The sequence below is a fragment of the Nyctereutes procyonoides genome, unplaced genomic scaffold (genome assembly GCF_905146905.1).
Source record: "Nyctereutes procyonoides isolate TBG_1078 unplaced genomic scaffold, NYPRO_anot_genome, whole genome shotgun sequence".
Taxonomy (NCBI): Eukaryota; Metazoa; Chordata; class Mammalia; order Carnivora; family Canidae; genus Nyctereutes; species Nyctereutes procyonoides.
In genome coordinates this window covers 13,942,585-13,955,398 of record NW_026575020.1, presented here as the reverse complement: position 1 = coordinate 13,955,398, position 12,814 = coordinate 13,942,585, and the positions used below count along the sequence as shown (strand labels likewise).

The 12,814-nt window shown below is 46.5% G+C and overlaps 1 protein-coding gene and 1 long non-coding RNA gene across 11 annotated transcripts in view; one reads left to right on the top strand and one right to left on the bottom strand.

The window, feature by feature from the left end:
- Nucleotides 1-4,951, bottom strand: part of MSI2 (musashi RNA binding protein 2) — a 390,492-nt gene extending 385,541 nt beyond the window's left edge. For all 10 annotated transcript variants that reach the window (XM_055318531.1, XM_055318537.1, XM_055318554.1 and 7 more), the window contains exons 1-4: nucleotides 4,838-4,951; nucleotides 4,476-4,516; nucleotides 4,066-4,147; nucleotides 3,242-3,326 (exon numbers count right to left, since the gene is read on the bottom strand). In XM_055318531.1, coding sequence (XP_055174506.1) covers nucleotides 3,242-3,326; nucleotides 4,066-4,147; nucleotides 4,476-4,516; nucleotides 4,838-4,899 — 270 coding nt within the window. In that variant the 5' untranslated portion in view covers nucleotides 4,900-4,951. The remainder of the gene's footprint in view (nucleotides 1-3,241; nucleotides 3,327-4,065; nucleotides 4,148-4,475; nucleotides 4,517-4,837) is intronic.
- A 670-nt stretch (nucleotides 4,952-5,621) lies between these two features.
- Nucleotides 5,622-10,323, top strand: LOC129497169 (uncharacterized). The gene is made up of 3 exons (XR_008661895.1): nucleotides 5,622-5,983; nucleotides 6,748-6,939; nucleotides 7,034-10,323. It is a non-coding gene; the product is annotated as an uncharacterized LOC129497169 (long non-coding RNA).
- Nucleotides 10,324-12,814: the final 2,491 nt, after the last annotated feature.

The window sequence follows — 12,814 nt, the reverse complement described above, 5'->3', positions numbered from 1 at the left end:
AAAAAAAAAAAAAAAAAAAAACCTGAGAAAAAGAAGTTGGAATCTAGTGTAACAATTAGGGTATTCCCCTGTCCCGACCCCAATCAGAATGGAAAAACATCCCCTACCCCAGATCAGACACTCTGCAGAACACATGATTCTCAAAAGGGACATGGCTTTAAAACTCAAAAACAGGGATCCCTGGGTGGCACAGCGGTTTGGCGCCTGCCTTTGGCCCAGGGCGCGATCCTGGAGACCCGGGATCGAGTCCCACGTCGGGCTCCCGGTGCATGGAGCCTGCTTCTCCCTCTGCCTCTCTCTCTCTCTCTGTGACTATCATAAATAAATAAAAATTTAAAAAAAAAAGTAAAACTCAAAACAATTCCCACAGAAGCTTCTGAATCTAATACACTGATTCAAGGTGGGAAAGTATTGGAGAGAAAATATGGGGAGGGAAAGAATTTTTTAAATCCCCATGATTGGTTTTCAATAGATTTCTAAACGTCACAAATCTTTGGGTAAAATTTCAACAGAGAATATTGCTACAAGTTATTTATTTATAGGCTCTGGCTTTCGTAATGCAATTCTCCCCCTTCTAAAATGTACACCTGAACCTTGTTTTCAGTTCGGCCATGGGGAAGCAAAAATGCTATGGGACAAAGCACAGAGTTGGGGGGAGGGCAAGGCACACCAGAGAATTCTTGTTTCCCAGACCCACATCCCTTAGGACACTGCAGCTGAGAAGGGACACAAAGATTTACCACCTTTATCAAGGTGGTTTAAAGACCTAATAAAATCCACAGCTTGTTTTTTACCCTTAAACATCACCTGAGAAATGAGGGATTACTTTTCAAAAACTAAAATAGACAAAAATCTCTGATCTAGGAAACTACCCTCTCATCCAGATTAACATTACCGCATCTACAGGTGTATTCAGCACTGACTAGAGAGATACAACAGGTGTGGATTTTCCATTCTGTTGACCAAACGTAAGACAGATGTGTCTTTTTATAAACACTCCCCCAGACTGTGGCTTTTAGCGGACCAGCACACAATCACCGCAAGAAGTCACCTTGTCCATGGAGTCAAAGGTGAGGGACATGTTGGGAGGAGACCAGGAGGGGGACGGGAAGGAGACAGGAAGCACTGAACAGAAGAACGCTCAAAAAAATATCTAAAATGACAGAACTCGAAGCCAATTCAGAATTCCTGTATTGGGTGTTGTGATAACAGCATGTCAGACCACCACACGAGTTCTCCAGTGTGCAAAGTTTACAAGCTGAAATCTCCAAAGGAGGGGACAGGTCAAGATAAGTATGGCAAATCCCAACCTTTTGCACGTCCCTGTCAACTATTAAACACACACACACACACACACACACACAACAACAAAAACAAAAAAAAAAACTACCAAAAATAAAAACATTAGTTAGTTAGGTACAGCTCTACTTACTGTAGCTACAAATCCTCTAGGAAAAGACTAGGGTACTATTTTGGATGTGAATGGCCGTTACCTAAACAAAGCTTTTAAGGTAAGGGTAAACAAGATCCTCGTTTCCATGTCAATAAACCAACCGCTTCTGCCTCCTGCACTGAACGTTGAAACAAAGTCAAAATCTAGGTTATACTAAATAATAGTGACCAAAACATACCCACAAACAGTTAGGGAGGGGGGAAACGGCACATTTTGCACCTGATACTGAGGGCTATGACACCCCCGCCCCCCCCCCCCCCCCGGCCCAGGCACCACAGAAACCAAATACTATTTCTCCTACCCAGTGTGGGGAGACGGAGTGAACAATAAATTCCTGAATTTGCCTCGAAATATTTTCCTCTTTAGTTTTGCTAGTTTTTTGAAACGTCTAACCAGGAAGTCGAAGGGGAAAAAAAATTCTTCAGACATCCATTATCACCCTACAAATGACTGTCCCTAAAATTAAATTATCTAAAAGCTCAAAAAGGCCGGGCTGCAAGCTATGACGAGTCCAGCACAATTAATAAAGCAACTTAAAGTGTGTGGGGTCATCTTGGGGGGAGGAAAGAGGGGGCACTAGGGAACATACACCTGACCTCCCATCAGAGAAAGAGAGTGAATTCGCAAAAATAAATTCCATGCACCAAAGGTGTCCAGGATTTTCTCCTTTTTATTTCCCCCTTACCCTCAATGTGAAAGCTTGGAGGGGGCTTGGAAGATCACCCAGTTCCACTCCCATATATTACAGAAAAGAAAACTGAGGCCCTGAAGCAGCAAACAGCTTGCCCAAGTTCATTAAGGGCAACTGGGACAAGAACCTGATCCTTCGCCTTGCCCCAATACCCACCCAAAGAGAAGTGCGGTCACAAGCAGCCCAGCACTGCACCCCAATGTCACCTCGGGGCCCCTGCTTTGGCAGATCTATGAAACTATGGGGGAGATTCTAGTAGACATAAAGGGAAGGGGGAGAGCCACAGAGTCAACACAGGGACCTAAGGAAAAAACTACGTAGGAGCTCTCCACCACCCCCCATTACTGTACTAATGTCTTTCTTCCCTTTGGTAATCCCTACCCTAGAGACTTTTCCCCCCTCTCCATGTAAGTCTCTGAAACCTTCTAATGCTGTAAAAGTACCCACACTCAAAATAAAGGATCTGAGAGGGAAAAAGGCAAAAACAAATCACTCAGACACCCAAGGCCTTATCAGTCTTAGATTTCACCCCATCTGGAGTCACCCACTGGACACCCAGCTTGGCTCTGGGAGGTCTCCTTCCCCTCTCGAACCACCTTCCAAATCTGAGGTGCTCCCCAGGAGGAACCTGTTGCCTGGACCTGCGATGAGCACCCCCTCGCCTTCCCTCCCAGCCCCGGCCACTGGCTGGCCACCGCGCGGGCTGTGCCTTCTGAAAACCAATGCCCCACAGCCACAGTCCTTCAGGCATGCTGTGCTCTCGGCTGACAAAGAAAAGTTGCCTTTGCCCTATGGTGCAGTTTCTTTGCATGGTCCCTGGGCCGGGTAGAGAGCCTCTCGCCAGGCCGACCCCTCCCCCAGGCCTGGGCTCTGACAGCATCTGGAACTGCAGTGGGACAGGCTCTACACAGAACACCCCCCAAGCCCAGCCCTGGCAGCAAACTTTTAGAGCCAACTCGCAAGCCCTGCTGATCACACTCCCCAGTTCTCAGCACAGAAGCAAAAAAGAAAGCACTGTCCCTTTAAATGGGGCTGTCAATGCCCAGATGGGTCCTGAACAGGGGCGAACAACAACAGCGAGGGAAAAAGCAACCTACCGTCTTGGAATCTAACTCATGGTGGGGCTGACCTAATACTTTATCTACACTTGCTGGATCTGCGAACGTGACGAAACCGAAGCCTCTGAAATGAGACAAAGAGGGAGGAAAACAAACAAGAAAATGTGACACCATGGCAAGCAACAAGGAGTGAGCCCTCCCGCAGGATGGGGAGCCAAAGTTGGCCCCTTGCACCCCCGCTGCCCACAGCCCTCCCCCCCCCAGCCCCTCGCAGGAAAACACATCAAGGTTAAAGGGGGGGGTGGGAAACGGGGTGGGGGGGCAGGGCGGGTGGAGGTAACTTGGGAAAATGCTGGTGTCTCCACTCTTTCGCCACCTCCGTCCGTCTCTTCTCCTCCTCCCCTTCCCTTTCTTAACGCTTTGTTTTATGCCGAAGAAAACCCGGCGCTCAGCAGAGATTCATCCAGCTTTCCAAAAGGGGCTGAAGAGTTCAGGGGAGCTGGGAGTGTGTGGGGAAAGCATACGTTTAAAAAACCAAAAAACTATGTAGAAAGTGAATGAAGCTGAATGTCATTTTAAACAGGAGGAGGAAAAAAAAAAAAAAGAAGCAACGGGAAAAGGACTTAAAGCGCAGAGATGGGCATCTCTGTATCCAGAGTTCAGCCCCAATTAACAATAACCTTTGGGGGGGTGGGGGTGGGGGGGGGGGGTGGGAGGGGGGGTGGAATAGAGCGACGTTCGAAACCAGCCACATGCCTGAGCCCCATTCTAAATCCGCTTAGCTACTTCCGAAGACACCTCCAAAAATAACACTTAAACTTTGTTCTAAAATAAAGACAAAAATCCAGAAGGGAATGGTTTACCTGGAGCGTTTCGTAGTGGGATCTCTCATGACCATACATTCTCTAATTTCTCCAAATTTGCTAAAATAGTCTCTAAGGCTATCTGTAGAGAGAGAAAGAGAAAGATGGGGGGGGGGAGAGAAGGTGTGGAAAAAAAAAAAGGCAATGCAAATTTTGATCAAGGACAAAAACCAAAAGTAGTTTTCTGTTGTTACTCTGTTTTGTTTTTGCATTTTTTCTGCACACGCGGGGGAAATTCGGCCACAGAGGTCGCGTAGAGGGCTCGGAGAGGATTTGCTATTTAAAAAAATAACCTTGCACAGGAGAAGTGGGGAGCCAATGGCGGGGGGGGGCTCGCACACTGGGATAACAAAGAGCAATAAAGAAGCCAAGAAGGGGGGGACCCAGGCGTCCCCCCCTCCCTCCCTTACCTGGTGAGGTCTGCCAGCTTAGTCCACCGATAAACATTTTACTGGAGGGAGAAAACATAACAGAAGTGAGCACCGATGTCAGATCGGCCATTTTGACGTGTAACTTACAAAAGCTAAAAGGAAAGCGGGGGGGAGCGAGCGAGCGGGAGCCGGGGGGTGGGGGGTGGGGTGGGGGAGAAGGAGAAGGCGGCGGCGAGACGCAACCCAAAGGTGTGTAACTTCCCCGGGGGGGCGCGGGGCGCGGGGCGCGGGGCGCGGGGGGCGGGGGGCGCGGGAGATGCCGGGCTCCGCGCGCCGCCGTCCCCGCCGCTGCAAGGAGAGCGAGCCCGCGGCGGCGCGGTGGGCAGCGGCTGGAAACTTACCCGGGGTCGTGCTGGGAGTCGTTGGCGCTGCCCGAGGTGCCTTGGCTCCCATTTGCCTCCATATCTGAGCCCCCCCGCCCCCCCACCCCCGGGAAACCGAGCCCCACAGCGAGCGGAGCGGAGCGGCGGCCGGCTCCGAGCCCCGAGATCTCCCGCTCCCTCCTCCCCCTCCGCCGCCCCCCCGCCCGGGCGCCTCCGAATCGCTGTGCGAGCCGCCGAGCCGGGGCAGCGGCGAGAGCCGTCACACGTGGGCTCGGCTTAGCTCAGCCCCGCCGCTCGCACGCCCCCCCGTCCCCGCCCCCCCGGCCCATCCCCACCGCCCCTCCTCCCTCCTCCTCCCCACCCCCACCCCCGCCCCTCCTCCCCCCCCCCCCGGCGCACGTGGGGCGGAGTTCTAGAACGTCGTGTAACCAAGGCCGGTGACGTCACGCACCCGGTGCGGCCCCCGCCTGCCCGCGCGCGCACACCCGGCCCCCCGCGGCCGGACCCAGGGGGGCGGCGCGCGGACCCCGCGGCCGCAGGGGGCCCCGCCTCCGGGCGCGGGGGAGCGCACCCCGACTTCCCGGGGTCACGTGGGCTGCGGGGGGGGGCGGGGGCGCCGGGGGGGCGGGGGCGGCGCGGGGAGCTGGCGGCCGCTCCTCGCTCGGGCAGGGGAGAGGACGCCCCCCGCCCCGCCCCGCCCCGCCCCGGGTCGGCGTCTCGGTCCGAGTGCGCCGGCCCCGGCCGCCGGGACCCGGGGACCCGGGGACGCCGCCCGCCGCCCGCCGCCCGCCGCCCGCCGCCCGCCGCCCGCCGCCCGCCCGGCTCTGCGCCCTTTCTCCAGCCACACCGCGCAGAAATTTAGGTCAAGGACGTCGGGATCCAACCCAAACCCCGGCGCCCCTCCGCGGGCCCCGAGACGCCCCCCCCCCGGCCCCGGCCGCCCAGCGTCGGGGAGCCCCAGGGTCGCGGAGACCCCCCCGCACCCACGGCAGCCACAAGTTTTTATTTTCCTTTGGCGCTGGAAGTTCTCTCTGGCTCTCGCTCCACACCGGCACGTCCTGCGCCACTCCCCGCCCTCCCCCGGCAGAGGTACGAAGCCCGAAGCCCTCTGCCGCGCCGGGGGAGGTTATTTTGGGACTTTGAGAGACTGACGAGACTCCTCCGGTGAGAAAGCGCCCGCCCAAGGAGGGGTTTCCGTGTTGATCATACAGAGCTTGAAAAATAGGATCAAATAGGTCTGTAGAGGTCAAGGTCAAATGACTGGGGTTCGACGCCAATTTCTGTGTACAGGGACAGATAGTTTTGAAGCATCTCTGGGATGGCTCGGGAGGGTGGTGGTGGTCAGGAAGCCCCTCTCCAACCGCGTCGTTATACATTTTTATTATTTCTATGCCGAGATAGTAAAATGCATAAGGTTGAAATAGCCCAGGACCCCCCCCACCACCCCACCACCCCAGCCTCACCACCCCACCACCCCACCACCCCACCACCGCCGCCGCCGCCGCCGGCGCCAGTTTGCGGAGGTAACTGAGGGAAGCAGAAGGCTTCGGGCGCACGCACCCCCTACCACCTGGGTAGCGGCCGCCCACAGTAGGTTTTTAATAGACCACTGGTCCTGGCACACAGTAGGTTTTTAATAAATCACTGGTTTCATCCCTCCCCGCCCTGAAAACCCCGAAAAGACGGTGCCTGTAGCTTCCCAAAGGCATCGCACACTTGGATTCCAGGCTGGCCAGACTCAGACTGGATTCAATTTATGGGGTATTGAAAACAATAAGGATACAATTATCCTTATTGTTTTAAATTATTACAATAAATTGAGTTAATATGGCATGAGGGGCAACATAAAGTTGTGGTTCATCAAATACTCAGATTAATGTTAAGTATGAATTGATGCCCAATTAACACTTTTCCATTAATTTTCATAGGATTAGGACACAATGGAACACACTCAACACCAAAACTATACCAAATCCAGTGTGGGTCGTGGAAAAGTGGAATACTTGGAAAATCCCAACACTACCCAAAGCCTTGGATGACCAGATTGTTAATCTCCCTGCCTCTTATTTTTGAGATAATTCCTCACTAACAGGATTGATGGGGTGAAAGGAGAGATTGAAGTAAGTAAATATAAAAGTCTCCTTTTGACTGCAAACCTATGTGGGATGTGCTTATTATCAATCATTACTTGCTATGATTTTTTTTTTTTTTAAGGCACTTTAGAGCTTTAAACCACAAAGCCAAGCATTTTCCCGTCACTCCAAGCTGCTTCCCAAATCATCCGGGGTCTGGTGTGTTGAAGAGCCAGTTTTTATTATGGTGATTGTTTATTATGACTATCCTCAATAACAAAATGCAGACAACAAAGCTAATTGCATTTTGTTGGGGATTTTGACACTAGAACCACAGACCATCAGAGGTAGAAAGGCCTTTCCTGATCCAACTCCCCCCACCGCCCCATTTTACATCAGGATCCCAGAGGAGCCAAGCTACGCAGGCTACACCCCACCCCCAGCAATCAGCCAGCTGCTTAGGGGGGCTCTGGCCATCACTCTGCTGCCCTTTGGCTCTGTGGCATGCATATTTATTCTGTCCTCCACAAGGCAAGAGTGGGGTGCCCTTGTTCCCTGTTGTAGACCTGCATAAGCTGACACTGAACTGAATTAAAACCCTGAGAGGGGCTGGCACTGCAATTATAAAGTCAGTGGTTGAGAGAGAGCTTGATCTTATATTTCCATTACTACATTGCTTTTACTTATTTTTCATTTATATGCAGTCATATTTACTCCGCTCAGTCTATAATTCTATGAGTTTTTGACAAACGCATAGGATTGGGTTATCTCCGCAATAACCAATCCAAGATGCAGAAGAGTTTCATTGTCCCCCCAAAAAATTCACTCGTGCTGCCCCTTTGCACTATGTTATATGGAATGACTTATTATTTATTATGCATTTCTTCTCCAGCTCATCCACTTAATGCAGCCCCTGGGTCGGGAGGATTCCAGCAGGACGATGTCAGTCCTCTACCCTCTCTGTTGCCCATGACCTCATTAGACACTCCCTTCATGTAACTCACTCTTCACTTGGCGTCCTTGATGCTCATGTTCTTTTGTTTTCCTCCTACCTCTCCAGCAGTTCCTTCTGTCTCTTTACCCTGACTTCTCTGCCTTTCCTTTAAATACTGGTGTTCATTCTCTCCCCCAGCTACACGGCCCCCCCCCCCATTAACTCCTCTAAATGGTGGGTTTTGATAGTACCTACTTGCTGATACCACTCACATTAAAATCTCCGGCCTGAGCTCTCCACGGAGCTATTCACCGTCTCCGCTTAACCTTCCTGGACGTACCCCAAACTCAACATGCATGTCCAGAAACACAGGCATGCGTTTTCCCCTTGAATCTAAAAAACTCTTTTAAGTTTCACTATATGGGTCAACAGAACCCCAGCCACCCTAGGGACGAGGTTGGCCCTTCTCCAGATTGACATCTTCCCGTATGCAATCCATCATGAAGACGTGTGTTTCACTTCCTAAGTATCTCTCAAACCCATCTTTCCTGCTGCTGCATCCTACATTTCCCGCTTGATCCCCTGTGATAGCCTTCTGAGCATTCTTCCCACACCATCTCTTAGTCCGTTAATGTGCCGGGAAACTTTCTCTGCCCAGGTTGAATCCCTCTTGGTAGTCACTGTTACCATCTCAGAATGTCCTCTGTGTACCTTACCTGTGCAATCATTTGCTTTGTTACTCATCTCCTCCACCAAACCATGAGCTCTGCTCTCCACATATTAGCACAGTGCCTGTATTACTGCATGGTTGACACTCAATAAATCTTTGTTGAACAAATGAAAGGATGAATGAATGAAGGATGGTCAACATCTAATTTAATTGTGGGACTTATTGTATCTGTGTCCATAAGTCAAATTGGCTGCAATTTTCCCTTCTTGTATTGCCTTTGTCTGGTTATACTGGCCTCATAAAATGAACTAGTAAATGTTCCTTCCTTTTTCATTTTCTGGAACAGTGTGTATAAAATTGGAATTATGTGTTCCTTGAATGCTTGGTAGAACTTTCCGGTAAAATGTCTGGGTATGGGATAAACATTTCCTAGGTTGATTTTTAACTACTGATTCCACTTCTTTTGTGGCTATGGACCTCTTTAGGTTTTATATTCTTGAGTCAGTTTTTAAACAGTATATTTTTCAAGTAAATTATTCATAGTAACTAGGTTTCTGAATTTATTAACAAAATGTTGTTGATAATTTCCTCTTAATGTATTTTAATCTCTGCTGCACCTACCCATTATGTCCATTTTTTCATTTCTAGTATTATTGTGTTTGTGTCTTCTCTTTCCTGGATCAGTGGTGCCAGAGATCTCCCTTTTATTAACTAGTGTTTCTTCTTTCTATTAGTGTTTTCAAAGAATTAGCTTTTAGTTTGGTTAACGCTATTTTTTGGTTTTATTAATTTTTGTTTATAAAATTAATAAATTCTTGTGTATAAGAATAAGAGCATATACCATATATAAGATTATATACCACGTTAAAGAATATAATCACATTGTGTGATAGTAATACATATGTATCTCTCATTATTTTCTTTTTTCTACTCTCTTTGGGTTTATTCTGTTGCTGTTTAAAATTTTTTTTTAGTTGGTGGCTTAAGTAATCAATTTTCAGCCATCTGTTTCTTTTTTTTTTTTTTTAAGATTTTATTTATTTATTTGAGAGAGAGTCTCAGAGAGATCCTAAGCAGCAAGGAGGGGTAGAGGGAGAAGCAGACTCCCTGTTGAGCAAGGAGCCCTCTGGTTGGGGTAGGGGGGTGGTCCTTCCCAGGACCCTGGGATTATGACCTGAGCTGAAGGCAGACGCTTAACTAACTAAGCCAACTAGCTGCCCCAGCCTTCTGTTTTCTGACTGTGATATAGAAGACTATGGCTTTCACTCTGAGTACCACTCAAACTACATTCCACAAGATAAAGAGAATTTTTATTATTATCCCAGGCAAAGAATAGATTTCAAATATGATTTCTTCTTTGGTTCAATACATGTGTATCTTTATATTTCTAAACATAAGTTTTTTGTTTTAATTTTTAGTTATTTATATCTAACTTAATTGAATTAGGGTCAGAGAAGGTGTTCTGTATGAAATAGATTGATATTTGTTGAGACTTGCTTTGCAAAATGGTCAATTTTTATAAATATCCCATGTGGCTTTGAAAAGAAAGTGTATGTTGGAGTGCCTGGCTGGTTCAGTTGGTGGAGCATGCAACTCTTGATCTTGGAGTCAGTCGTAAGTTTATGACCCATGTTGGGCATAGGGCTTACTAAAAAAAAAAAAAAAAAAAAAAAAAAGTATGCCTTAATTGTTAAGTGTGTACCATATTAGGGATCCCTGGGTGGCACAGTGGTTTAGCGCCTGCCTTTGGCCCAGGGCGCGATCCTGGAGACCCGGGATCGAATCCCACGTTGGGCTCCCGGTGCATGGAGCCTGCTTCTCCCTCTGCCTGTGTCTCTGCCTCTCTCTCTCTCTCTCACTGTGTGCCTATCATAAATAAATAAAAATTAAAAAAAATATATTTTAAAAAAAAGATTATTTATTTATTTATGAGAGAGAGAGAGAGAGAGAGAGAGATTGGCAGAGACACAGGCAGAGGGAGAAGCAGGCTCCATGCAGGGAGCCCGATGTGGGACCTGATCCCAGGACCCTGGGATCACACCCTGGGCCAAAGGCAGGCTCTAAACCGCTGAGCCACCCAGGCGTCCCTGATCTGTCACTTTTTATAGTAGTATATCAAAATCTCCTTAAATGATTGAATTTGCCAATTTTTCCTAAAAATCTAAGTTTTATTTTCTCTATATTTTAAAAGTATGTGATAAGGCATATCAAAAAGGACTGTAAATATCTCCTACTATTGCTGTGCATTTTTCTATTTTTTACGTTTTGTCTTTTTGCTTTATGTATTTAGAGGCTATGTTATCAGGTATATGGAAGCTTAGATATACTGTTTTCCTAGTGAATTGATTCTTTAAGATATACAGCTGACCCTTGAACAACACAAGTTTGAACTGTGCAAGTCTGCATATATACAGACTATTTTCAATAAACATGGTATAGTAATGTGAAATTACTGTATGTTTTCTCTTCATTATTTCCTTAATGACATTTTCTTTTCTCTAGCTTACTTTATTGTGAGAATACAGTATATAATACACGTAACATACAAAGTACATTAATCAATTTTTTTATCTATTGTTAGAATACATATGTAATAAATATACAAAATATGTAATTGATCATGTTACTTATAAGAATATGGTATATGATACATATATAAAATATGTATTAATTGGCTATTTATGTCTTCTACTCATAATAGGCTATTAGTAGTTAAGTTTTGGGGGAGTTGAGAGTCAGACATGGATTTTCAACTACTCAGGGGTCATCATCCCTAACCACTGCATGGTTCAAGAATCAACTATACACAAATGATCTTTAACCCTAGTACTTTTGGCTTTAAAGTCTGCTTTGCCTGTGACAAATATAACTACTCCAACTTCTAATCAGCATTTGCCTGGCATATCTTTTTCCATCCTTTACTTTCAACCTTTTTTTGTCTTTAAATTTTAGGTGAGTCTCTTATAGACAGCATATAGCTGGATCTTGTTCTTTTATTTATTTGACTAGTAAGTTTTGTCCATTTACATTTAATGTGATATTTTTAGTGAAACTTTCTGGTGCAAAAATATATTAATCACAATCTCTGGGATTAACAAACTCATCATTGGGTATATCCATGGCCTGCTTTATTTATTTATTTATTTATTTATTTATTTATTTATTTATTTATTTATTGGTATTATGAACACCTGTAAACCTGTTATTCGATTAGAAAACAAAAGCAATAACAATGACTTACAACTACCAACATGCTTCTCCCCCATCTTTTCTCCATCTGAAGTAACTACTAATCTCAATCTTGCATTTATTATTCTTTTGCTTTTTAAAAAAATTTTTTTTAAAGATTTATTTATTTATTCATTCAGAGAGCGAAGAGAGAGGCAGAGACACAGGCAGAGGGAGAAGCAGGCTCCATGCAGGAAGCCGGATGTGGGACTCGATCGTGGGTCTCCAGGATCACACCCCGGGCTGCAGGCAGCGCTAAACCGCTGCACCACCAGGGCTGCCCTGCTTTTTAAAAATTTTTATCAAACTTTTATCACATACTTGTTTTAAGTTATGAAAAGTTTTTGAGGTTTATATTTTTTACTCAACATGATATTGTTAAGATTCGGCTAGATTACTGCATCTGGTTGTAGTTTTTGTTTTTGTTTTTGTTTTTAAGATTTATTTATTTATTTATGAGAGAGAGAGAGAGAGAAAGAGAGAGAGAGGGAGAGAGAGGCAGAGACACAGGCAGAGGGACAAGCAGGCTCCACGCTGGGAGCCCAACTCCAGGATCCCGCCCTGGGCCAAAGGCAGGCGCCAAACCGCTGAGCCACCCAGGGATCCCCCTAGTTCATTCTTATTTCTGATTGTATAACACTCTATTGTGTGCCGCTGCCACAGTTTATTTTGTCCATTCTTCTGTCACAGGGCTTTGGATTTTTCCAATTTTTTGCTCTTATGAGCAGTGATATAATGAACATTCCCGTCTTCTGGTGCATGTGGGCAAGAATTTTTCTTTGAAGGGATGATTAGGTCGTAAGGTATGTGAATATAAAACTGTACAAGATAATGTTAAGCAGTTTTCCAAAGTGCTGTTTCAATTTGTGCTCCCACTAGCGGCGTGTAAGAGAGCTATTGATCTACTGATTACTGACATTTTGGAATTTATGGCTTCCGTCTCCTTTTGCACTTTTTGCTTGTTCTACTGTTTACTTCCTTTCTTCTTTTCTATTGAGTTGATCCAGAATTCTTTTTTTCCCTTTCCTCTTAATTTAGAATTTATAAGTTCTACTTTTATTCTTTTAGTGGTTATTTTAGAATTTTTAACA